General features: G+C 40.2%; 1 protein-coding gene and 1 non-coding gene across 13 annotated transcripts in view; both read left to right on the top strand.

Annotated features, from left to right (window-relative positions):
- MAPKAP1 (MAPK associated protein 1) overlaps nt 1-25415 on the top strand; it is a 274623-nt gene that overhangs the window by 114439 nt on the left and 134769 nt on the right. For all 12 annotated transcript variants that reach the window (XM_049628968.1, XM_049628934.1, XM_049629009.1 and 9 more), the window contains one exon: nt 24613-24785. In XM_049628968.1, the coding sequence (XP_049484925.1) occupies nt 24613-24785 (173 nt within the window). The remainder of the gene's footprint in view (nt 1-24612; nt 24786-25415) is intronic.
- Nucleotides 1071-1200, top strand: LOC125928115 (small nucleolar RNA SNORA72). Its single transcript, XR_007459562.1, has one exon. It is a non-coding gene; the product is annotated as a small nucleolar RNA SNORA72 (small nucleolar RNA).

Here is a 25415-nt window from a genome sequence, read left to right as displayed (position 1 = left end):
GATTTCCTTGACTTGAATTCTTTCTTTCTTTCTTTCTTTCTTTCTTTCTTTCTTTCTTTCTTTCTTTCTTTATATATTTACTTATTTTTATTTTTTTAAAGGGAGTAGATTCATAGCATCCACTGTCAGTGCCATTACCCTTTCTGTGATGACTTGTTCACTGTTTACATGAAAGGTTTCAGGAAGTAAGAAATGTAAACATAAATAGATATATGAACAAATAAATGAGCGAAAAGGTGTGACTATAAAATAATGGGAACACAGTAGCTGTCTGATTAAAACTTTAGGATTTTTCCTGGAAACTTTGAAACGTCTGATTTTTTCTTTTCCTTTTTATTTTTTTATTTTTATTTTTTTTAACGTTTATTTATTTTTGAGACAGAGAGAGGTAGAGCATGAACAGGGGAGGGTCAGAGAGAGGGAGACACAGAATCTGAAACAGGCTCCAGGCTCTGAGCTGTCAGCACAGAGCCTGACGTGGGGCTCGAACTCACGGACCGCGAAATCATGACCTGAGCCAAAGTCGGCTGCTTAACCGACTAAGCCACCCAGGCGCCCCTCTTTTCCTTTTTAAATAACGCTGTGAAAAGGGAGAAGTGGTACCCTAGAATGCCATGCTTACACTGGAACTTTGAATGTATCATCATCCTACTCACTGCAGGTGCTGGTATGAAATACTATCATTGCTGAGGCTTGCTTGCCTACTGACATGTCCGTCCTTTGGAAGCCCCAGAAAGTGATTTGTAAATTATTTGCTTCATGTCGCCATACAGTTATTTTTTTTTTTAAGTTGGTGTTTTTGTTTTTTGTTTTTTTGCCATCTTAACCATTTTGAAGTATATAGTCCAGTGGTGTTAAATGCATTCATAATGTCATAGAGTAGTCCACCCTTATCCACAGGACATATGTTCTAAGACGCCCAGTGGATACCTAAAACTGTGGATACACCTTATGTGTACAGTTTTTTTCCTATACGTACATACCTATGATAAAGTTTAATTTACAGATTAGGCACAGTAAGAGATTAACAATAATAAAATAGAACAACTGTAACTATAGTGTAATAAAGTTTACAAATATTCGTGCTGTTCTGATTTTGTAATAATCAGGGCAGGCTAAACATTCACTATATTAAGACCATACATGTCCCCAGACCTAGTTCTTTGCCTAGGTCTGGTTTTCTCAGTTGTGGTGATAAACCAAGTATTACTGATATTATGCATCTTATGTGGGAAATGTCTGTGACTCTAGGTATCTGATCATCCTTGAGAAATGACAGCACAGTTAGCGTAGTAACTTTTGAAAATAACCATTGCTAACTTGATGATTACCACTTGCTTAAAATGAATTGTAAAACTAAAAAAAAAAAAACAAGACTGTGTGAATGTAGTCTCTCTTTTTCAAAGTACCTTATTGTACTGTACTCACCCTTCTTGTGTTGTGAAGTGATAAATACCTACATGATGAGATGAAGTGAGGTATGTGATGTAGGAATTGTGATGTAGCCCAAAGCTATTATTGACCTGACAATATGTCCGAAGGAGGATTCATCTGCTTTTGGACCATGGCTGACCACAGGTAACTGCAACTGTAGAAGGCGGAAACTGCAGATAAGAGAGGGACTACTGTATAATCATCACCTCCATCCATCTCCATAACTCTTTTTGTCTTGTAAGACCGAAACTCTACATCCATTCAACAATAACTCCCCTTTCTTTCCCTTTCACTCCAGCCCCTGGCGGGCACAATTCTACTTTCTGTCTCTATGATTTTGACTACTCTAAGTATCTTGTATAAATGCAATCATACAGTACTTGTCCTTTTGTGACTGGTTTATTTCATTTAGCATAATCCTCAGGGTTCATCCATGTTGTAGCAGATATCAGAATTTCCTTCCTTTTTAAGGCTGAAAAATGTTCCATTGTATATATACACCACATTTTGCTTCTCCATTCATCTGTCCATGGACACTTGGGTTGTTTCCATGTTTTACCTATTGTGAATAATGCTACAGTGAATATGAATGTACACATATCTCTTCCAAGACCCTGCTTTCAGCTCTTGTGGGTATATACCCAGAAGAGGAATTTCTGGGTCATTTGGTAATTCTATTTTTAATTTTTTGAGGAACCGGCAAACTGTTTTGCACAGAGGCTGTACCATTTTACTTTTCTACCAATAGTGCACAAGATTTCCAGTTTCTCCACATCCTCATCAACTTGCAGTTTTCTGTTTTATTTTTTTTTAAGTTTATTTATTTATTTTGGGAGCGAGCGAGCAAGCACGTGTGCACACGAGCTGGGTAGGAGCAGAGAGAGAGGGAGAGAGAATCCCAAGCAGGCTGTAGCATGGAGCTGTCAGCACAGAGCCCGATGTGGGGCTCAATCTCACAAACCCAAATCACGACCTGAGCCGAAACCAAGAGTCAGAGGTATAACTGCCCGAACCACCCAGCTGTGCCTGGGTTTTTTTTGATAGTAGCCATCCTCATGGGTGTGAGTTGGTATCTCATTATAGTTTTTATTTGCATTTCCCTTCTAACTAGTGATGTTGAGCATCTTTTCATGTGTTTATTGGCCATTTGTATATCTTCTTTTGAGAAATGCCTATTCTAGTCCCTAAAACACCCATAATTTTATTAAAAGTAAAACAAGCAGTTTTTTCAGTGTTTGGAGGCAGTTTTAAATGACAGATAAGAACTCAGGCTCAGGAGTTGGACAGCTCCAGGTTGGCTGGTAAACCAACCTGGTTTTACCAGCTGTGTGACCTTGATTGATCAAGTTACTTCATTTCTCCAGGCTTCCGTTTCTTCTGCAAAATGGGGAGAATGGTTGAATCTGTCTCACTGAGGTTTTTTGGGATTACCTAAGCTAATATTATAGATGTCAAATATATGGGATAGTATTTGCCCTATAGTAGGTATTTAATAAATATTAGCTGCTCTGTTACTGGAATCATGAACAGTCTTAAAAAACACCTTTTATATGTTGGTTCACTTCCTATTCTGGTAGAAGTATAATTCATTGCATTCTTGAGAATTTTCACTTGTTTTTCCAGTTCATGCCTACTTACTGTCTCAGTGACTGTAGTAGTAGGTGAAACAATGTGGAATTGCAACTTTTGTAGGTTGTAAACGATGACTGTCAGCAGTTTCATGCGATTCAACCTAATGCAAAGGAAGCTCTTTGAATGTCTAATATATGCCAGAGTGCCTACTGTGCTATTTCATTCATTCTTCCCAGCTTCCCCTTAAAGTACATCTTATTTTCCCCATTTGGGGATGGGAAGACTGAGGCTTCTCAGAGATGAACAGACATGCCTGAGTTTGCCCAACTAGTAAGTAGTGAAGCCAGGTTTCAAACTAGATCTTGTTGAATCCAAAGCCCATTCATTTTCTTTTCTTCACAGTTTTTGTTGTAATCCCAGTATAGTTACCACGTAGTGTTATTGTAGTTTCAGGTGTACAGTGTAGTGGTCCGCCACTTGCACACAACAAAAGTGGCTCATCAAAGCGCACTCCTTAGTCCCCATCACCTGTTTCACCCACCCCTCACCCTCCTCCCCTCTGGCAAGCATCAGTTCTCTACAGTTAAGAGTCTGTTTCTTGGGGCACCTCGGTGGCTCAGTCAGTTGAGTGTCCGACTCTTGATTTCAGCTCAGGTCACGATCACAGGGTTGTGGGATCAAGCCCTGCATCAGGCTTCTCCTGCGCTCGCTTGCTCTCTCTCTCTCTCTCTCTCAAAAACAAACAAACGAAAACAAACAAGCATCTGTTTCTTGGTTTGTCCCTCTCTGTCTCCTATTTTCCCTGTGCTCATTTATTTCTTAAATTCCACATGTGAGTGAAATCATATGGTATTTGTCTGTCTCTGACTTATTTCACTTAGCATTATACTTTCTAGCTCCATCTGTGTTATTGCAAATGGCAAGATTTCATTCTTTTTTATGGCTGAATAATATTCCTGTGTGTCTGTGTGTGTCTGTGTGTGTGTGTGTACATACCGCATCTCCCGTATCGATTCATCATTTAATGGACATTTGGACTGCTTCATATCTTCGCTATTGCAGATAGTGCTGCTATAAACATAGGGGTGCATGTATCCCTTTGAATTAGTGTTTTTGTATTCTTTGAGTAAATATCCAGCAATGCAATTGCTGGATTGTAGGGTAATTCTATTTTTAACTTTTTGAGGAACCTCCGTATTTTTTTTCCCAGAGTGGCTGCAGCAGTTTGCTTTCTCAACAGTGTACGAGAGAGTTCCTTTTTCTCCACATCCTTGGAAATCTCGGTTTTTTTCCTTCCAATTTCTATAACATGAATAGTTTCAGAAACACTCCTCCCCTATCTCTGTGGCCAATGAAGATGAAAGTTAGAGAAACTACATTATTTCTTCTTAGGTGCTGGTGATTTGGGTTTTCTTCAATACAGTGAGCATATGTGGTAGTTCTGTGTTCATGTACATTTTGTGCTTTTGTCCCTCTTTTTCATATTTGGGACATAGCATGTGCAGTATGGGCTGCAGTCACCTTGGCTCTTTCAAAAAGGTGCTGTAGGGTGAAAATAAGTAATTCAGGCTCTGCCTTCAACCCATTTCTCATGGCCACCATCATGTTCATCCTTTTGTGATCATCTGCTCTGTGCAAGGAGTGTGCTAGGTGCTTTACCCACAGAATCTCACTGTCCCTGTAGGTATATAGAGTAAGGGCTAAAATCTTGTACAGGATGGAAGGAAATAGGCTAAACTGGATTATATGATGTAGCCAAGAGTATAAGACCCTTTAGTCTATCTTGCTTCAGGGGCCAAGTCTTTTTTTACCATATCCCATTTCCTCCCATTCTTAGAAATGGCCTCCTAGAGGGGAAATAAGGACAGCCTCTCTACAGAATACTCTGTAACACACTGGGTGTGTTATCCCCACTGAATTTTCTCAGTCCCTTTCCCCCTTCCTCTCCCCCTTTTCTTTTTCTTCTTCCTTTGCTCCCTCTGTCCCTTTCTTCCTCCCTTTCTCCCACCCACTCTGTCTCTCTTCTTCTCTCCCTCCCTTCCTCCTTTCCTTCCATTTTTCCTTCCTTCCTCTAAACATACCTAATGAAGTTGAAATACCAAGATTAAGAAACTACTTAATGTATTTCCTGAAGAAAATTGGATTCTTGAGATATTCCCATTTGATTTTTTTCCTTGGCACTAAAAATTGTCTCTAATTTTAATTTGCTTTCAGAGAAATTACCATCTTTTAAAATATGCTACTAAAACAAGTTAGATTGAATTCTATCAGTTTTTAAAAGAGTGACCTTCTCGGTCTTTTAAATAATAAAATTTGGAAGTAATTGCTTGATATCTGAGTTCAGGAGAATGACATAACATGTTTTGAGTTCTAAGGACAGCCTGTTTGACCTCGCACCCTATTTATTCCTAAAGTAGATCGCCGGAACCAACTTTCTTCCTCAGTCCAGCAAAAGTGTTGGTGAAAACTCTTCTGTTTGCAGCTGGAGGTGGCGCTTTTTTTCCTTTGTTGTTCCATTGTTTCCTTTAGGGTGAGGGAGAATAATTAAGGGGAACATCTTTTCTGAGCAGCTGGAATCAAATTCCAGCTGACTGCAGCACCTGCAACGATGGCACCTCTGCCTCTGGGTGGCAGGGTGGGATGCCAGCCGTGGAGCCCGCGACAGTGGGCTCCCAAGTACCGAGACGCGGCCGCACCGCACCGCTCCAGCCCTTCTGTGAGCTTCAGATGGCAGCAGTACCAGTGACTGCGAAGTGTCTGTTTTAGACTAATTAGAGGGATGATTTGTGAAACAGTGGCTATTTATTTAATTAATCACCAGCACAAAGCCATAAAGCCCATATTTTAAAAATCCCTGTTAGTTTGCCATGTGGTTAATAGATTGGGGCACATTAAAAAGTGACATGGTGATGTATTAAAAATGTTCCACCTAAGGTTCCTTCAGAAAGGAATGGAAGCTGTCTGCTTTCAGATGCTGAAGTGGAAACTGCCAGCATTTGACCTGTCAGAGGTTTTAATGTTTGTAAAAGGCATTTATCTTTTGAATAGTGTCTTCCTTAGGGCATCTCCTCTTGGAATATTTCAAAATACAAAAATATGTGTAGAATAATTTACAAAATCATAATTAAAGGGAATTTTGTCAGTTTTCTTAACAGCGAGGTACTACTGTGTTTTTCCCATTAGATTACACTGTGTTTACTCAGCATAGCAGTGTTTGTTATATGGTATTCTTTGCCATTTTGGGGAAAGAGAGTCACTTAATTAACTAAGTAATAAATGCAATAGTGTTTTTGTTGCAGCTGTCAGAATTGCATTTTGTTCTGCCCTTGTATTGTTTTCTTTATCTGATGGGTACTGGATAATTGCTATACTTGCTCAGTCTCAGCTCAGGTGAATTGTCATTTTTGGATAAAGATAGAATTGACTTGTTCAAGAGATGACACTGGCATTAAGAGTGAGTAGAAGTGACTTATATTGTAACAAATGCTAGTGGTTTTTACACACACACACTTCTAGGTGATTTTCAGTATACATAAATGTGTCTGTGCAAGGCATCCTGCATTTTAATAGTATTTGAAGCTAAACTTGGTATGCCTGTGATTCACTCTTATTTAAATATTCTGGATGGTCACTGTTCCTCGTAAGCAGTACCCCCAAATTTTAAGATTGTGTGTGAGGATGTGTTGCTCAGGTGGATGCTTGTACGGAAACTGTCCAGCTCTTAGGATTGTGTTTCTCTGCTGTGTTGTATAATTACCTGCTCTGTTAGAAAGGGAGCTGGAATAAAACATGAGGATGTTAATGCAGCCTGGAGCTGATGTGGTGGTGATGATTACAATGCAGATAAAGCATTTCTCATAACTGCCGTTGCCTACTGGAGCCTTTGAAACATCTGGACCTTTAATTGAAAAATAGTGTGGTGCTGTGCAAGGCAGACATGCTAAGTGAAGTCACTAATTTAGAATACAAAAATATAATTGATAAAGTGTTTTATTTACATTGTATTTAAATATTCATACTTTGTTATGCTTTGTATAACAGGGAATTACTGGGTTAAATTTTCATGAACATAGACAGTTTAAATGAGATAAATTAAGTGCAAATGTTAATGGAATTTTACACTGGAACCAGAAAACAGTTTGTTGTAAAAGTGTGCGTACTTTCGCATGTATTGGGGCCTTTTGTGGAAGGAAATAGGTGAAGTCCTATTCTTTGGATTTTGTGCTTGAGAATAACTAACCATCAGTTGGTAACATAATTGCATTTCATTCTTGTTATTGCTATCATATCTTGTTCTTTAGTTAAAAAAAATAAAATGTTTCTTGGCATAATGGTAAATGGCTTTAATGGCAACATTATCACCCAATAAACCAAAGCCTTCCCCACCTCTCGGGGGCAGGTTATCTGAGCCTGCCCAGGAGAGCAGAAGAGCTGGTGAAGGGCGCGCAATTAACCTTTGTCCTGCATTCGCAGCAGGGGAACTGACCTAGCAGCCTTCCGAGGAAATCCAATTTAATTTAAAATGAATTTGAAAAGACAAATTAGCCATATCTATTTTAATAAGATAAAATCCCGACTCTCCCTATGTCTGGTTTAGTTAGGACCTCAGAGGAGATTAGACTAAGACTCGGGATGAACACGAGGGAAATAATGCCAGGGGGCTGAGGAGAGACCCAGGAGACCCAGGGACCCGAGTGCCTTGTCAGTTTCTGCAAGTGAGCAGGTCTTGGGCTGCCCGTTTCCACAGAGAGTTGCAACCTGAGATGAGCCTTTGTCTCATCAGACCTTTTGCTTGTGTTGGAGCTTGATGCCATGTTGATGTCATACACTGCCTGCCCGGCTCTCCAAGGACCTAATTGTTGTTTGCCTCCTTTGTCATCACCAGAGCACCTTGGATACTGCCACCTGCGTAGCCACATTTAGTAATAGATACACCCCACGATTCCTGATGAGACTTCTCAATCCAGGAGTAAGGATTCTCTGGGGCCCCTCAGTTGGTGCTTGGCCCCTGCTTTTTGAAAACTAGAGCAGAGGGTCCCACCTACCTACTCTTCATGGAGCTGGTGTTGCCTTATGTTTTACTTCTGAAACATAATCAGTAAAGATTTATCGAGCCCCTTCTGTGAGCGCAGAGGCAAGGAAGTCTGAAATAGTTCCTGCCTTCTGCCTGTACACAAGAGGTAACACCAGAAGCAGGTACCCCACTGTCCCTCCCTAGTAGCAGCTCCCTGTGGAGCTTTGCAGAGTTTCATGTGACAGGCAGAGCCACAGGAGGAGGGCCTTCCTGTGTGTCTCAGCCAGAAGGGTGTTTGAGGCTCCCTGTCCAGGACTTCCAGCACTGACACGGTGGCTGCGGCATGAATCGGAAGCCATTGTGACCTTCCCTAAATACCCAGGCCTATCCGAGAGTTCTTCAGGACTAGGATTCAGCAAGGGGGTAGGGGTCTAGAGTGGAACAGACCTGGGTTCGCACGATGTTCCCCCCTAGTTGAGAGATTTGCAGTAGCCTACTTCATGAATCTCTCATTCCCCAGCTTTAAAAGAGAGTGAGCTCACCTCACACCGGTCAGAGTGGCCAAAATGAACAAATCAGGAGACTATAGATGCCGGAGAGGATGTGGAGAAACGGGAACCCTCTTGCACTATCGGTGGGAATGCAAACTGGTGCAGCCGCTCTGGAAAACAGTGTGGAGGTTCCTCAAAAAATTAAAAATAGACCTAACCTATGACCTAGCAGTCGCACTGCTAGCAATTTACCCAAGGGATACAGGAGTGCTGATGCATAGGGGCACTTGTACCCTTGTACCCCAGTGTTTATAGCAGCGCTTTCAACAATAGCCAAATTATGGAAAGAGCCTAAATGTCCATCAACTGATGAATGGATAAAGAAATTGTGGTTTATATACACAATGGAATACTACGTGGCAATGAGAAAGAATGAAATATGGCCTTCTGTAGCAACGTGGATGGAACTGGAGAGTGTTATGCTAAGTGAAATAAGTCATACAGAGAAAGAAAGGTACCATATGTTTTCACTCTTATGTGGATCCTGAGAAACTTAACAGAAGACCATGGGGGAGGGGAAGGGGAAAAAAAAGAAAGGGAGGGAGGCAAACCATAAGAGACTCTTAAAAACTGAGAATAAACTGAGGGTTGATGGGGGGGGGAGGGGGGGGAAAAGGGGGGGATGGGCATTGAGGAGGGCACCTGTTGGGATGAGCACTGGGTGTTGTATGGAAACCAATTTGACAATAAATTTCATATAAAAAAAATAAAAGAGAGTGAGCTCGTCATAGGACTATTGGGGACAATAAATGAGACAATGTATGAAAAGTACTTGGACCCTGATAGGTGCCCAACAAAAGGCAGCCAGCACTTGTGACCCGCCCGTTCACAAAGGGGCTGTGTTCAGAGGAATGGGGTCTTCGTGCCTAGTCCCACCTCCCACTAAGGCTGTCTGCTCTGGAGCTGGTTAGCTTTGTCCTGCTAGGCCAGTGACCTCATTGAGCAGTGTGACTCATGAAGAGCTTTTTATTTTTTAAACTACTCAGTGCTGACAGTTTTATCTGGTGGATGTTGTTGTCCTCTCAGATTTATTTATTTATTTAATGTTTGTTTATTTTGAGAGAGACGGAGAGAGAGAGAGAAAAAGAAAGAGAAAGAATCCCAAGCAGGCCCTGTGCTGTTAGTGCGGAGCCTGACGCGGGGCTCGATCCCACAAACCATGAGACCATGACCTGAGCTGAAATCAAGTGGCAGGTGCTCTAATGACTGAGTCACCCAGGTGCCCCATGACCTCTCAGTTTTGAAGATAAAATTTTCTGGGGTGCTTGGCTGGCTCAGTCAGTAGAGTGTGTGACTCTTGATCTCGGAGTTTTGAGTTCAAGCCCCTCATTGGGTGTAGAGATGACTTAAAAATAAAATCTTAAAAAGTAAAAATAAAGTTTTCTGCTGCTACTTTTCCTTTCATTGTATCTGAGAGACATGTGGGATAAAGGTCTGATAGACTGTTTTGGGCTGCTTCTCAATTAAAATTTTTATATAGTTAGAAATGATTTTTCTCAACCGGAAATGTTGTTCTAGATAGATAATAATTCAGTGCATCTTTTTCTTGCTGCTGTTTGTATTTCAACATGCATTTGCAAACTGGTAAACCTAAACTTTCTCAGTTGGCTCTCTGCTGTTGTATCGTTTTCGTAATGTCAAAAAGGTAATGTATTTTCTGATGTAGACAAGCCTCTTTCTGTCACCAGAGGTACAGGTTCTTTGTGTGGCTTTTTCCTGCACAGAGTAACACCTACCCCAGCTATTTCATGTGCGCGCTTCCAGAATGAAAGTGAATGTCGTCATTGGAGAAATGTAAAGCTATTTATTTCCATTTTGTCTGATGGTTTTACATTGTTTGCTAGGAGGTGCGTCAGGGATTTGAATTAATTATAATTACTGAAAAGACATATACTGATTAAGCAAATAAAGTAGTAAGCCCATTTGTGCCAAGGCCATCTAATTAAATTCTAACTTTGAATAAGCTAGATGTGCATGAAAGATTAATTTTAAGAGGTTTTTATGACTTACTAAATAATGATTCAGTAAAACTTTTGAATTATATCATTAAGAAATACTGAATTTTAAAGTGATAAAACACTTAGCCATGAATGTACTACTGTGTAGAAATTTGTGCGTTTTCAAAAACTGTTCAAAATTAAGGACACAATAAAAAATTTAAGTTGTATATTGACATTTAAAAAATTTGTAATGTTTAATCAACGGAAGCCCTGCAAGAAATGAATATGATATATGCATTGGAATTACTTCCTTCAATATTTATACAATTTTATATTCTCAAAATACTTCACCATCTCTGGAATTAAATTGTCCTTGGGGGTAGTGGAGGGTTGTACCAAATTTTCCATATAATTTAGGAGGATGATAATAGCTGTACTGTAACCTTTTGTAGAGATACATCATCTAGTAATGGAGCCAAGTATACATTCTCCATTGAGTTTTAATTTTAAAAGTTGATATTAAATCTTAAAAAGACTCATTATATTATGGTAATTGATAGAGTTTAAAACATGTAACTCTTCTTTATGGTTTTAAAAAACCTATTTTTACTTTTAAAGCATATTGATTTTATTATATAAATGATTTAATAATGAAGAGGTTCCTATACTTACCCTAGGTGATGGGGCTTAGTTCATGCAAATTACTTTTCCCTGATATCATCATCATTATAGAAGCCATTGTTTGTATAATTAAATGCAAAGTGCCGTGTAACATTAATGATCTAAAGAATCCCACAATGGCTATGAAAATTCAAAATGGACACTTTACATTCCATTATGCTTTAAGATGGCTGGATTGTACTTGTGTGAGAGCACCTTCTGGTATGTGCCGGAACATCCTGAGGCTGGATGAGAAGAGGATGCAATGGCTTTTCTCTTTTAATTACTGAGATAGAGACCTTTGCCTCTTGCCTCTGCTTCTCAACTTTATGTTTGTTTGAAGGGACGATTTATCCAAAGATCTGCCTGGTCTGATTAATAACTTAGGTAACAATTATGAGGAATGACTGACATCCTCATAGTAGAACAGTTTGCAGTTCACAGAGTGGTTTTACCATGCTTTATTTTTACTTTATATGCCCTACCATTCTTTTGCAGTGGGTAGTCTCATCTCTGTTTTATGGCTAAGGAAATTGGCTTTCAGAGAGGTTATGGGCTTGCCCAAGGTTGCACAGCTCAAGGTCCAGACCAGTTCTATAGACCCTGCAAAGACTTACATAACAAATATAACCCATGATAGTAAAAACTGACAGTATCAGGAGCTGCTTTCTGAATTTAAGACTTTGAGAAAGAAGATGGTTGTTATTCCTGATACAGTTTATGGGTAGGCTTTCGTTTTCTCCTCTTCATCCTTCCCCCTCCCCATTTTGTAAAATTTCTTACCTGTGTTTGAACAAGTCGATATCTTGAAACAAAATTATCCAAGGCTGTTACCCAAATTTCACTTGATAACAGTTAGATTGTTTAAACCATTAGCTGTAGGCATTTTGTTTTTTTCAAAAGCGGAAGAAGACTGTCAGAGCCTCAAAATATGGACGATTTATTTTTAATAGAGGAAAACTTTCCTGAGAGCAACAACCCCCTTCCCTGTTTTTGGGTCCAAGACTATAGATTTACATTTACTATAGATGCTGTAGAAAGAAAATTTATGAAAATAACTAATCTAAGAAAACCTGATGGAAGTACTATTTTCTGTGCTATGTTATACTCTTTGAAAGGATTATAGTTGTAGTCTGGCTCATTCTATGGCACTTAGTAACAAAACTTACTTTGTTTGAGGCTCTCAGTTATGTGAAGGATGTCTGTGGACGTGGAGGTGGATTAGTTACAATTTCCTGAGGGCTAGAAGTAAGATCAGTGCCTGGAATCTGCAGAGTGCATCTCAGTAGAAGGAAACAGTTTCAGCCACCAAAACTCTTTGCCTAACAAAGGAAAGGGTCTGTCTCTGAAGGTGTGGCAGGGACCTCATCAGTGAAGGTGTTCTGAAGAGGTTGTAGGACAGCCATTTGGTGAAAATGGCTTAGAGGGGACGACCCTTAAAATTCCTTGCCACTTTAAAAGTCTATGAGTAGCAATAAAGTTGGTTTGTTGTTGTTGTTGTTTTTAAGTCTGTGAATGTAAAAGCAGGGGGGGGAAAGGAAACCTAATAAAATAAACAGCCAACATTTCTTGAGCAGTTAGTATGGACTAGGCACAGTGATAAGTGCTTTTTATATGCATGGTATCGTTGAATCCTTTCAACAACTCCTGGAGGAGCTTTCTCTTGCTGTGTGGAAATAGTGACTCAGAGAGGTTAAATAAAATTGTCCAAGGACACACAGTAGATGGCATTGCTGAGAATTGAACCCACGTCTTTCTGACTCCACAACTTAATGCTTTTAACCACCACACTGCACTGCTTTACTAGCTTCTATTAATATAATAAGGATCCTGGAAGTACCCACATCAGAACTTGACCTTGTTAAAGAAAGAGTGACAGTTGACATTCTTAATAATAAAAGCTTAATGGAACCAAGGTTGGTGATTCAGAGGAAATTAATGAGATTTTGTCAATTTTATTTTAAACTTAACTTGTCAGAAAATACAGTGTCCAGTGACAAACTGTAGAAATGTTTTTGACAAATTAACTTGACTACAGGTGCCAGATCAGGGAAATGTTAATTTAATAGCCTTTAAATGTTCCAGATTTATTGAGGGTTAAGATAGCACTACAAAGCCAAGCCCCTAGCTCTGAATGGATTTGTCGTAGAATTTTATACAAAATCTATTCATAAGTTCATCGCTACCGTTTTGAATGTGAAAAAGTGAGTTCTTTCTCTGAGCCCATAAAGCCAGCATTTATTGAGAGCAAAATGCTACTGCCTGGTGTTTGGGATTGTTGTTTTTTTCCTCCCTATGTAGACCTTCTTTATTTCTCATAGTCAATTAAACCTGGCTTGAACCAGATTTTAGGCCAGATTTTGTTCAAAATCATTACTCTGAACAAATAAAGTCCCTTAGTCATCATCAGAATAATGATTTCAGGCCTGTGTGTACCACGTATGGATACCATGTTTTTAAAGACTGGGCCATAAATTTGTAGAATATAGCATCCTCTGGTCTTTGCTGAGGAAGTTGGGGAGGAAGATACCAGTGACATGGGACTGTAGCCATTCCTTAATTTAAGAGAGTGTTACCTTTGGAAGGCTACAAATAAGCCTCTTATCGGTTTGCATCATTACATTGTCTGCATACACTGATATATTTATTTCTGCGTTAAAACTGCATATAATGATCTGCTTCTGCAGTTGTGGCTAATGGAGTAACATTGCCTGCTTTTTGTCTCTTTAATTGCAGAAGCCAAGCTGTCTATCCTTTCTCTGTTTCTTTCACTTGATAGAGAAATTGAACACTTAGCAACAGTTTTGACATCTGATATTCAATTTATTATTGACAAACCTTGATGTGAAGTGGTGCTGCTAACTGAACCTTCTGTCCTTAAGCCTTAATTCAGCTTGACTCACTTTAGGTGGATATTTCTTAATTCCAGATTATTTTGAGCTGAATACCATCTATTCTTCCTTCTTTCCCTATTTTGGAAACTATCGCCTGTATAATTTTATGATAGGCAGCAAATAGTTTGCTATTTCAGTTAATAGGATCAGATAAGAAAAACCTGGTTAGAGATGTAATGTTTTAGTTCGTCATCATGTTCAAATTCTATATATTTCGAGTCTGTACCTATTCACATTCTGTACGCTAAAGTTATTTTAAGTTTTTAAGCTTTTGCTTATTAATTGGATGATATGTGAGTCATAATGCTATTTCATGACTGTCATAAAGATGGTTTTCAAAGAGTGAGCATTATGTATCACAGACACAAAACATTCATACTCCTTGACCTAGTAATCTACTCCTAGGAATATGTGCACAAACATTTATATGAGAATGTTCATGGGAATATTATTTATAGTAGTGAAATGTTAGAAACAACGTCCATATTTAACAATGGGGGAAATCGGTTGATAGTACCTCTGTGTGCTATAATATGCAGGTATTTAAAATCATGTGTTAAAAGAATATTCATCGTTCATCCCATTAATAGGTATAAGTAGCTACTATATGTCAGGTCTGATACTAGGTGTGGAGGATATTTCAGAGAAGAGAATTCCTGAAGAACAGGGCCTGGGAAGTAGAAGAGGTGTAGCCAGTTTATCCAGGACAGGAGAGAAGTCTTAGGTCTGGGGGGTCCATTTTGAAAGATAGCCTCAGGAGCCCTTCAGTAAGCTGATGCCATACCTGTACTACATTCTCGGCCCTAGGAGACTGCAAAATGAGTGAGGCACAGTTTTTCCCTTTGCATAACTCATAGTTACATGAGAAGGTGGGAGGGAGGTGGTGGAGGTAGGTAGAGAAAAGAGTGAAACCTTAAGGCAAGGTAAACTTCTAGGGAGCAGAGAAGAGGGAATTTGGACTTCTACCTTCTGGGAAGAGGAGACATTAGAAATTGAAGGATGGAAGAAGGGGTACATTTCTTGGTCAGTTACTGTGTGCCAGGCATTTTATACATATCTTATTTGCTCTTCCAAGTAAGGAACTGGAGGTTCTGAAAGGTGCTGAACTCCTAAGGTCTTGGGACTAAGGAAGTGACAGAGCTAGGCTTCAGACCTGGATCTGTCTCACCCCAAGTCTTTGTGCTCTTAACTACTGTTCAGTAGGCTTTAGCAGTGGTACACTGGGTCCAGAATGTGACAGGTATTAAATACCATGCTAAGGAGCCAGCATGCTGACACCAAGGAGAGCCATCATATGTATGCTTCTGAGTTGGTGACTGGCCAGGTCAGTGATTTGAGTCAAATCACACTGAGTTTGGAGAGAGAAGAGATTTTGGAGACAGGGAGATGGTTGGGAGACTGCTGCATACAGAGGTCTTACTGGGTCATGATGAAGTTTTAACTAGGGCCATGCCGGTGAGGATAGGGGAGAGAAGGGTTTGAGAGGCATTTCAGGGGCATTTGGATGCTGATGAGACAGAAAGAGGAGTTCAGGTTTCTAGCCTGAGTGACAAGAGTGGGTGGTGAAAGCCTAAACTGAGACGGAATGAGAGACAAGGTGATGAAGAAAATGGGTCTTGGACGTACCGAGCTTGAGATTGTGACTGCATTTGCAGAGGCATCAAGTCATAACAGAGGCTGTGGGACATGAACTCTGGAGACTGGTTGGTCTTCATGAATCACATTTGTGTTGAAGAATCGTTTTGCTACAGGAAGTACTTTTCTTTTGTTCTGAAAAATGAATTGGGGGCATTCCTTGATTTAGAGGCTTCTCTGGAGAGTGTTGTTCAGCTCCAAATTTGTCAGCTCATTGTAGGTTTATTACTTTTTATTCTTTTTTTTTTTTTAATAAAAATTACTTAGCCTGCCATAGGAAGGTGTCTGGGTTATATTTTCAGCTTATTTTTCCCAACAGCCTGTCACAGACCTGGCACATAGTATGTTCTTAATAAATTTTGCCAGATGACTTGACATAGGCTACATTTTCAAAATTGGTCCTCTCTCTCTTACCTAAAAGTCTTAAGCCCTGTATGGTGGTTTTTTTCTATATCCTTTTTTGTTTGTAATTGCAACATTTGCTATTTTGTTTCTGGATTATAAAAATAGTATGTGCTCATCGTAGAAAATGTGGAAAAATATAAAGCAGAAAATTAAAATCACTCATAATCCCATGTCTTGGAGAATTCCTGTTCACTTTTTTGTATATCGGTATAGTAGATATTTAAATACAATGAGTGTCTTTTCCTTGGGTTAATGGTTCTGTTGGATGGAAGGGTACTTTTGTTTTCCCCTGGGTGTCTCAATCAGTTGAGGGTCCAATTCTTTTTTTGTGTCTTTCTTTTAATTTTTTTTTTTTTTAATTTACGTCCAAATTAGTTAGCATATAGTGCAACAATGATTTCAGGAGTAGATTCCTTAATGCCCCTTACCCATGTAGCCTATTCCCCCTCCCACAACCCCTCCAGTTCTCCATATTTAAGAGTCTCTTATGTTTTGTCCCCCTCCCTGTTTTTATATTATTTTTGTTTCCCTTCCCTTATGTTCATCTGTTTCACCTCTTAAAGTCCTCATATGGGTGAAGTCATATGATACTTGTCTTTCTCTGACTAATTTCGCTTAGCATAATACCCTCCAGTCCCATCCACGTAGTTGCAAATGGCAAGATTTCATTCTTTTTGATTGCCGAGTAATACTCCATTGTATATATGTACCACATCTTCTTTATCCATTCATCTATCGATGGACATATGGGCTCTTTCCATTCTTTGGCTATTGTCGATAGTGCTGCTATAAACATGCGGGTGCATGTGTCCCTTCGAAACAGCACACCTGTATCCCGTGGAGAAATGCCTAGTAGTGCAATTGCTGGGTCATAGGGTAGTTCTATTTTTAATTTTTTGAGGAACCTCCATACTGTTTTCCAGAGTGGCTGCACCAAGTTGCATTCCCCCCCACGTTTTTTTTTTTTTTTTAAATCTAAGAGGCCTTTGCCAACCCCTTTTAGTCCCGTTTGCTCCTGAGCTCCCACAACAGCCTGTACTTCTCTTCCTTAAAGCTTTTATCACCTAGTACAATGTAGACCCTTCAGCAGACTGTGAGTTTGATGAGGGTCTATCTGCATTGAGTCTCTCTTGATTTTGTCTTCAGAGCCCAGCATGGTGTCTATGGGTGTCGGTTGCATGCATGAGTGACTGAGAGGATGGTGCTAGCCCAGTTTTCCTTATCTCTGTGTTGACCCCTTCTTTGTGCTCTAATTATGCCTCCCTTTTTCCAGTTCTGTATTGTGGAACACGTTAAATTGCCTTGCAGTGAAACTGTATGATACGATCTTTGTTTATTGCTAGTTGCTGTTTAATAGTTAGATGTTAGGTCTATGGAATATTGCTTGCCTTGATGTGTGATGAATACTCTTAATCCTTTGGTCACCTTATTTTTTTTTATAAGTTAATTACTTTCTATTATGTTGATGGATTGTTTTATGTTTTAGATGATTCCCTCTAAATATTGCAACGCGGGAACTATTAGGTAGAGCTAACTGCTACCACCTTGAGTTTTTTCAGAAGAGGCTCCTTATTAAAAAATACATATTTTCAGGGTTTGTGCAAGGCACTTTTTGCCGTCATCAGTGCCTCAAGATGGAATTAGAAGATTAAAAAGATAAAGTGCTTCATTCATTTAATAAGTATCTACCATATTTATTCTCATAGTTCCCCCACACTCGCTATTTCACCGTGAAATAAAGACGATAAAGGGATTCATAGGAGCACCATGTCACTCTCTGCCCTGCAGTCGACCGACAGCAGCCACGGTCTCTGGAGCCTCAGTCCCCTAACACTTCTCCTCGGGCCGCTTCTCAGATTCACTGCTTTTGTAGGAGACATCTTCAGGCCGCACTTCCCCACTTTCCGTGTGTTTGTGAGAAGGGCGGGGCGGGCAGACTTATGGGGGTGCGATTCAAGTCTTGGGGAGTAGGGAGTGATTAAATTGAGAACTTTAGAGAGAGAAGTCATTGGTGTTTAAAATGGGGGCTTTGGAGTCAGACAGGAGTGTGAGTTCTGCTCATCCACCTTGGTTGTGGGAGCTTGAGCAGATGACTTCTGAGCCTTAGTTTTCTCGTCTGTCATACTAGGGTAATGATAGAATTCTACCTCTTAGACAGAATTAATTGAGATGATTTAGGCAAACATTTACCAGAGCTTATTTAACAGTTGGCTCTAAATAAATGCTAGCTCTTGGAATAATAATAAGTATTATTATTAGGACTCCTTACAGCATCCATCTTTGTCCTCATGTGACTGTGTAATAGGTCTGAGTAATAGAAAGGAGTCTGATCTAAAAACTTAGGTCTTTCTGACACATTGCTCTGCATTTCTGAAGCACTTTCCAGTTTGTGAAACACATTCACATTTCTCATGCCAGGATTCCTTATGGCGCTTCAGCTCCAGTTCTTCAGAAGGAGGAGAAGGAATAAACCAGTTTGGGCTGTTGGTTTGAAAAGGAGGTTGAGGAGAGAAAGAAGAAGGCAATAAGCCCACTCCAGAAAGATGCCATTGTTTGAATTTTAACCTTTTGACTGCCTGACAAGATCAAAACACTTGCTCTTTAGAGACAACTTAGCTAGTCATTGGAATTATTATTTCCCAGCTGAAAAACACACGTGCATGTGTGCGTGCATGCGTGTATGAGTGAGAGAGAGAGAAAGAGAGTCAGAGAGAAAGAACATTATTGTAAGAGAATTACTTTTTTTAAATTTGCCTTATGACAGAGACAAGACTAAAAAAAAAAAATCAGTGGATCTAATGGTAGATTCTAGGTTAGAAGTGAAATTTCTCTAAAAGTTTTAAAACAGATTTTATGTATTTCCTCACATAAAGGTTCCTATCTTTCTTATTTTTTTCACCCTAGAGTCGTAGTGTTAAAGATGGAAATACTTGATTGCTCAAGTACTTGCATCTCCACCCACTACCAGGAAACAGACCCATAGAGGAGGGGCAAGATGGATGCATGGAGGAAACTAACATTTATTGTGTTACTGCCATGTTGTCCTGGTAGGCATTTGAATCATCCATGCATTCGTTCTGTAGTTCAACAGATTTTTTTTGGAGAGGTGTCTGTGCACCTGCACGGTGCTAGCCATTGTGTATAGAGCGGTAAACAAAGCTGACGTGATTGTGACTGCTGTCATGGAAGGAAGGTCAGAGGCTAGTGAGGAAGGCATACACTGAAGGTGCCCATAAGCAAATGTGTAATATCAAATTGTTAAGTGCTGTGAAGGAAATGAACAGGATATGTGTGAAAGAAGAACTGTGAAAGGGACTTCTAATAACAATAATAATAATCCTTAAAGGAGTCCTCTGATAGGTATGTCCTATCCTTATCATCATTTTAACATAGGAGGAAATGGAAGAACAGAGAGATTAAGTAACCTGCCCAAAGCCACACTTTGAGGAATCATTGATCATGAGAAAGAGCCTTCTAGATATAGTGAATATAGTGAATAGCACTTCTGTGGCCTTGAAAGTGGGAGAAACAGGTACACACGCGCACGCAGCACATCTTGAAGGCCAGCGTAGCTGAACTGTGATAATCAGGCAGGAGAACAACAGTAGATGATGTTGGAGAGGTAGGCAGGGGTCAGAACATGCAGTGCTTTGTTAGATACTACGGGAAATTTGGATTATTTCCGAAGTATCATGGGAACCACTCATTGAAGGAATTTAAGCAGAAGTGTGATATCAAATTTGAGTTTGAAAAAAACCCCCAAAACTCTAGCTTGTATGTCAAGAACAAATCGAAGTAGGCAAGAGTACATGAGGTCAGGAATCCATTAGAACAGTCCAGGGGAAACCTAATGGTATTTTGGTGGCAGTGGAGATGGAGAATCTTTTGAAATACATATTTTTCAATTTTTAAAATTGAATTAAAACTCATTACATAGAACTTACTATTTTAATGATTTTAAAGTGTATAATTTTGTGGTTTTCAGTATATTTGCAACGTTATACAGCTATCACCACTAATTCTGGAACATTTCCATCACCTCAAAAAGAAATTTCATACTTGTCAGTTTCCCATATCCCCCCACCCCCACCCAACGTCCTGGCAACCACTAATCTTTTTATTTACGTAGATTTGTCTGTTCTGGACATTCCATATAAGTGAGTTCATACAATAGATGACCTTTTATGCCTGGCTTCTTTCTCTTAGAAAAATGTTTTCAAGCTTCATCCATGTAGTAGCATGTGCCAATACTTCATTCCATTTTATGGCTGAGTAATATTTCATTGTATACATTTCGTTTGTCCATTCATCAGTTGGTGGACATTTGCATTGTTTCCATTTTTTTTTTTAAGATTATTTGTTTATTTTGAGAGAGAGAGAGAGAGCACAAGCAGAGCAGGGGCAGAGAGGAGAGAAAGAATCCCAAACAGTCTCTTTACCATCAGAGTAGAGCCCAATGTGGGGCTCGAACCCACAAACCACGAGACCATGACCTGAGCCGAGATCAAGAGTCAGGCGCTTAACTAACTGAGCCACCCAGGCGCCCCTCCATCTTTTTTAATGTTTATTTATTTTGAGAGAGAGAGCAGAGGAGGGGCAGAGAGAGAGGGAGAGAGAGAATCTGAAGCAGGCTCCATGTTATCAGCACAGTGCCTGATCTGGGGCTCAATCTCATGAACTATGACATTGTGACCTGAGCTGAAATCAAGAGTTGGACGCTTGGGGCGCCTGGGTGGCTCAGTCGGTTAAGCGTCCGACTTTAGCTCAGGTCATGATCTCGCGGTTCGTGAGCTCAAGCCCCGCATCGGGCTCTGTGCTGACAGCTCAGAGCCTGGAGCCTGCTTCAGATTCTGTGTCTCCCTCTCTCTCTGCTCCTCTCCTGCTCATGCTCTGTCTCTCTCTCTCTCCCCTTCAAAAATAAATTTTAAAAAACCATCAAAAAATTAAAAATAAATAAAAATAAAAAAAAAAAGAGTTGGACGCTTAACCGACTAAGCCACCTAGACACCCGTTTCCATCCTTTGGCTGTTATCAATAGTGCTGCTATGTACATTTATGTATGTTTTTATGTGAACATGTTATCAGTTCTCTTTAAGTACACTTAGGAATGGAATTGCTGAGTCATATGGTAACTTTACGTTTAAGTTTTGAGAAACTGACAAACTATTTTTCCACAATGGCTACATCATTTTACAGCTCCACCAACAGTATATGAGGGTTCCAACTTGTTCATATCCTTGCTAGCTTTTCTAATTCCTGCTATGAAAAAAATATATATAGAACCATCCTAATGTGAAGTGGTATCTCAGTGATTTTGATTTGCATTTCCGTAACGAATAATGAAGTTGAACAGTTTTTCATGTGCTTATTGGTCATTTTCATATTTTCTTTGGAGAAATGTCTATTTAAATTCTTTGCCATTTTAAAGATCGGATGGCTTGTCTTTTTATTGCTTAGTTGTAAGAATTATTTATATATTCTGGATGCTAAATTTTTGTCAGATATATGATTTGCAAATATTTTCTCCCATTCTGTGGGTTGTCTTTTTGCTTTCTTAGTAGTGTCCTTTGAGGCATGCAAGTTTTTAATTTTTATAAAGTCCTGTTTATTTCATTTGTTGCTTTTGGTGTCATATTAAAGAAATCATTACCTAATCCAAGGACATGAAGAATTTACACCTATGTTTCCTTCTAAAAATTTTATAGTTTTAGCCTTAAATTTAAAGCTTTGATCCATTTTGAGTTAATATTTGTAGATGGTGTGAGGTAGAGGTCTAAATTCTTTTTTAAAAATATTTTTGTTTTTTATTTTAGAGCACGAGCAGAAGAGAGGGGCAGAGGGAGAGGGAGAAAGAATCTTAAGCAGGCTCCAGGCACAGCACAGAGCCCGACATGGGACTCAGTCCCATGACCCTGGGATCATGACCTGAACTAAAATCAAGAGTCAGATGCTCAACCAACTGAGCCACCCAGGTGCCCCTAAATTCATTCTTTTGTATGTGGCTGTCCAGTTACTCCATTTGCTGAAGACTTTTTTCTCTTTTGAAATATATTTTGCAGTAGCCACTAGAACATATAAGGGAGTAGAAGGCAGGAGGAAGAAAGAAGAATCAAGATTACTGATATAAGGAGCTGTGTTAGTGGTGGTAGCATTTACTGAAATGAGGGAGAGTGTTGTTATTTGGAGTAGGATGGAGTGAGGGATAGTGAGAAGTTCAGATTTGAACTTAAGTTTAACTTGTCTGTGATACTTTTCTGCCCATGGTATAGACAGTTTGATGTATGAATTTGGTTCTAGGGAGAAGTTTGAGGTGGAGATAAGGTTTGAGTGTCAAGAGGATATAGATTGTTTTATAGCTCTGGGACTGTGAGAACACTTAAGGAAGAAATATACAGAAAGACAGACACGAGAGAGCCCAAACTAGAGGCCAGAGAATGCTAACAAATAGAGACTCTAGAGGTGAAGGAATCTGCAAAGGAGACTGAAAATCAGAGACCAGAGAGGACTGAAAAAAACCAAGAGTGTAGGTCATGGAAGCAAAGAAAGGGAGAGGCTGATCGTGTAGGAGAAGGTGAAAAAGTAAGTGAAGGATAAAGTCCTTGTGAAAGTGAGAGCCAAAGGGACACAGAGCATAAGTAGAGAGATTGCCCTTTAATGAGATGAGTGACACTCCAGTGTAGGGAGTACGTGTTGTTAAATCCAGGTAAGTTTGTCAATTTATTGAGGGGACGATAAGAGTTCCTTTCTGAAAGCTCTTATTTTCTTAATGAAGAATAACATTTGTCTCTGTTGGCAGTACATGAGCAAGGCATAGGTGCTGCGGTCAAGGCAGGCTCATGAGAAGTAGGAAGGGGGAAGGAAAAGTATGCAGTGGTGGTCTTGGCATTAGGTGCACGTTGGATCAGGAGATGTCATAGGCTTGTTGTACAATGTTGAATGCCTGTTTGAGGTTTATCATAATGAGCTTAAGGTCAAATCAGTCTGTGCAGTTACATGATTTTTCTCCAGCAGTGTTTAGCTGGGGAATGCAGAGAGTTAGGTTCACCAAGGTTGGCATTCTGCCAGTTGAATCCCATGGAGGAAGAGAGTGTTAAAACTGCATTTACAAAGGAATGCTTACAATGGTTGATCAAGTAATCTGGAGGGTGGTGTGGGGAAATAAGGGTGACATCATTTATAGTGGTGGATCAGTAGATTGTAGGTTGAAGAATTTGGGGACTAAAGTGAGATGAAAGTATATTAAAGTATATTCAGTGAATAGACCTTCTAATTTGAGATTTTGGAGTTGGTACAGATCTTTGGTGTACCCACGGCCATAAGTGATTGAAGGTGGAGTGGATGAAAAGGCATGGGATGACATAGTCTAGGGATTAAGACACTTGGATATTACATGGATTGCTCCTTTAGATGGAATTGCCAAGAATAATGATAGGTGTTGGGGTGGGACACAGACTCTTTGGCGAGGGAGGAGCATTTCTGGATGGTCAAGGGAGGAGCATTTCTGGATGGTTGGTGGATAATAGAAACAAAAAAGGGTGGAGAGAGGATAGTGTAGTCGGGAGGTCTTGGGTCTCCAAGGAATAGGGATTTTTGCCAGAAAGAAATGATAATTAGGGAGTAGCAGGGATAAGAATATGTACTCAGCCTCCTGGCCTTGAGGATTTGGGGGTTAAAAAAGAAAAATGTGGAACAGTCTTCTGGACAGCAGAGGAAGCAGTGTCCTTAATGACCAGCAGGTTTTAATTAAGACAAAGAAGTGAAGGGAGTATTTTTTTTAAAGAAGTGGTTCATGGAAGTTTGCTGGTTAGTGTAGGAATTCCACAGGAGAGTGGAAGTTTCAGGAGGGAGAAAGGGTAAGTGTGTTGGAGGGATTGAGGATATACAGAGTAGCGTGGGTGTACTAGTTAGGACAATAATGGAAGACCAGGGACCCTTGAACCTCAGTGCAGGTGACTGAAATAAACAGGAGTACTGCATAAGGGAATTAGGCCCTTCACCCCCACCCATCTCTGAGAAGGCAAGCCCTTGGTTCCCGTGCTGCGGGCCTAAAGGCTTCTTCACAGAGCAGTATGGCAGCTGCCCATGCCGCTTATCCCAAAGTCTCAAGGAGTGATGTGGCAGTTTTCAGCTGAGGTCAGGGTGTAATGGTGACTTGTCCAGGGTCACAGTGAGTAACTAGCAAAGCACATCTCCTGACAACCAAACATCAGGTCTGCTTACCACTCTTAATTTGTTTATTTTGGTTTTAGTCGTCACTTACCATACTGCAGGCAGAGCTGGGTCTCTTAGACCATCAGAAAATGAAAATTAAAGGGGGGAAAAAAACTCCTTAGAACTAGACAGTGTTTCCCCTCTGGAACCATTTCAGGCTCTCAGGCAGGTCTGTGCCAAAAGGATGAGAAATGGCTGTGCTGCACACAGGCCCTGGCGAGCAGTCATTGCGGCCCAGTAGGGTCTGTGCGACCGTGACCGTGTGCGTTACTCTCATGCATGTGTTCTGTCCACAGGGTCATGTCGGCACAACAGCAACCAAGAAGATCGACGTCTACCTCCCCCTGCACTCGAGCCAGGACAGACTTCTGCCAATGACTGTGGTGACAATGGCCAGCGCCAGGGTGCAGGACCTGATCGGGCTCATCTGCTGGCAGTACACAAGTGAAGGACGGGAGCCGAAGCTCAAGTAATCCTTCCTCTTTTTGGCTGCTCTAGTTTCTGGCTGTCTCCGGGCCACCCATGCTGCATTCTGGGCCCGGTCAGTCTTTCTAGGCATTGGCCTGGGAGCCAGACATCCACACGGATCCAGGTCAGGTTGCTCACCAGATCTTGGGCCTGGGTATCCCAGGCTTATCTCAGAGAATCCGCGTACAGAATAGGCTAATAAGTTTGTGAATCCAGACATGAGACAATATATTTTAGCAGTTTCCAAACCCTTTTATGATGCTTGCTGATAAAAGTTGCATGGGAGGCAGTAGGAGGGAACTAATATTTGTTGAACCCCTACCATGATTTGGGCAGTAATGCTAAACCTCTGCACGCCTGATTTCTCATTTAATTCTCCTGGCTCTCTGTGAGGTGAGCAGTGTGATCCTTATTCTGCAGAGGAGGAAACTCTGAATCAGAGAATTGATATTTGCTTAAGTTCACGCCATTGGGACATGGCAGAGTCCAGATTTGACTCCCGTTCTGTTTGATGCTAAGGTTTTTGCATTATTTCCTTTAGGTCTGAATTATAGTTTTCCTTGTTGTTAGTCAGTGGTACAGTTTTTCTCTCAATCACTAAGCTCTATTCATGATTAAACAATTATATGAA

Source organism: Panthera uncia, chromosome D4 (assembly GCF_023721935.1).
Source record: "Panthera uncia isolate 11264 chromosome D4, Puncia_PCG_1.0, whole genome shotgun sequence".
NCBI lineage: Eukaryota > Metazoa > Chordata > Mammalia > Carnivora > Felidae > Panthera > Panthera uncia.
The sequence above is the reverse complement of the archived record's forward strand: the minus strand, read 5'-3'. Positions and strand labels throughout refer to the sequence as shown.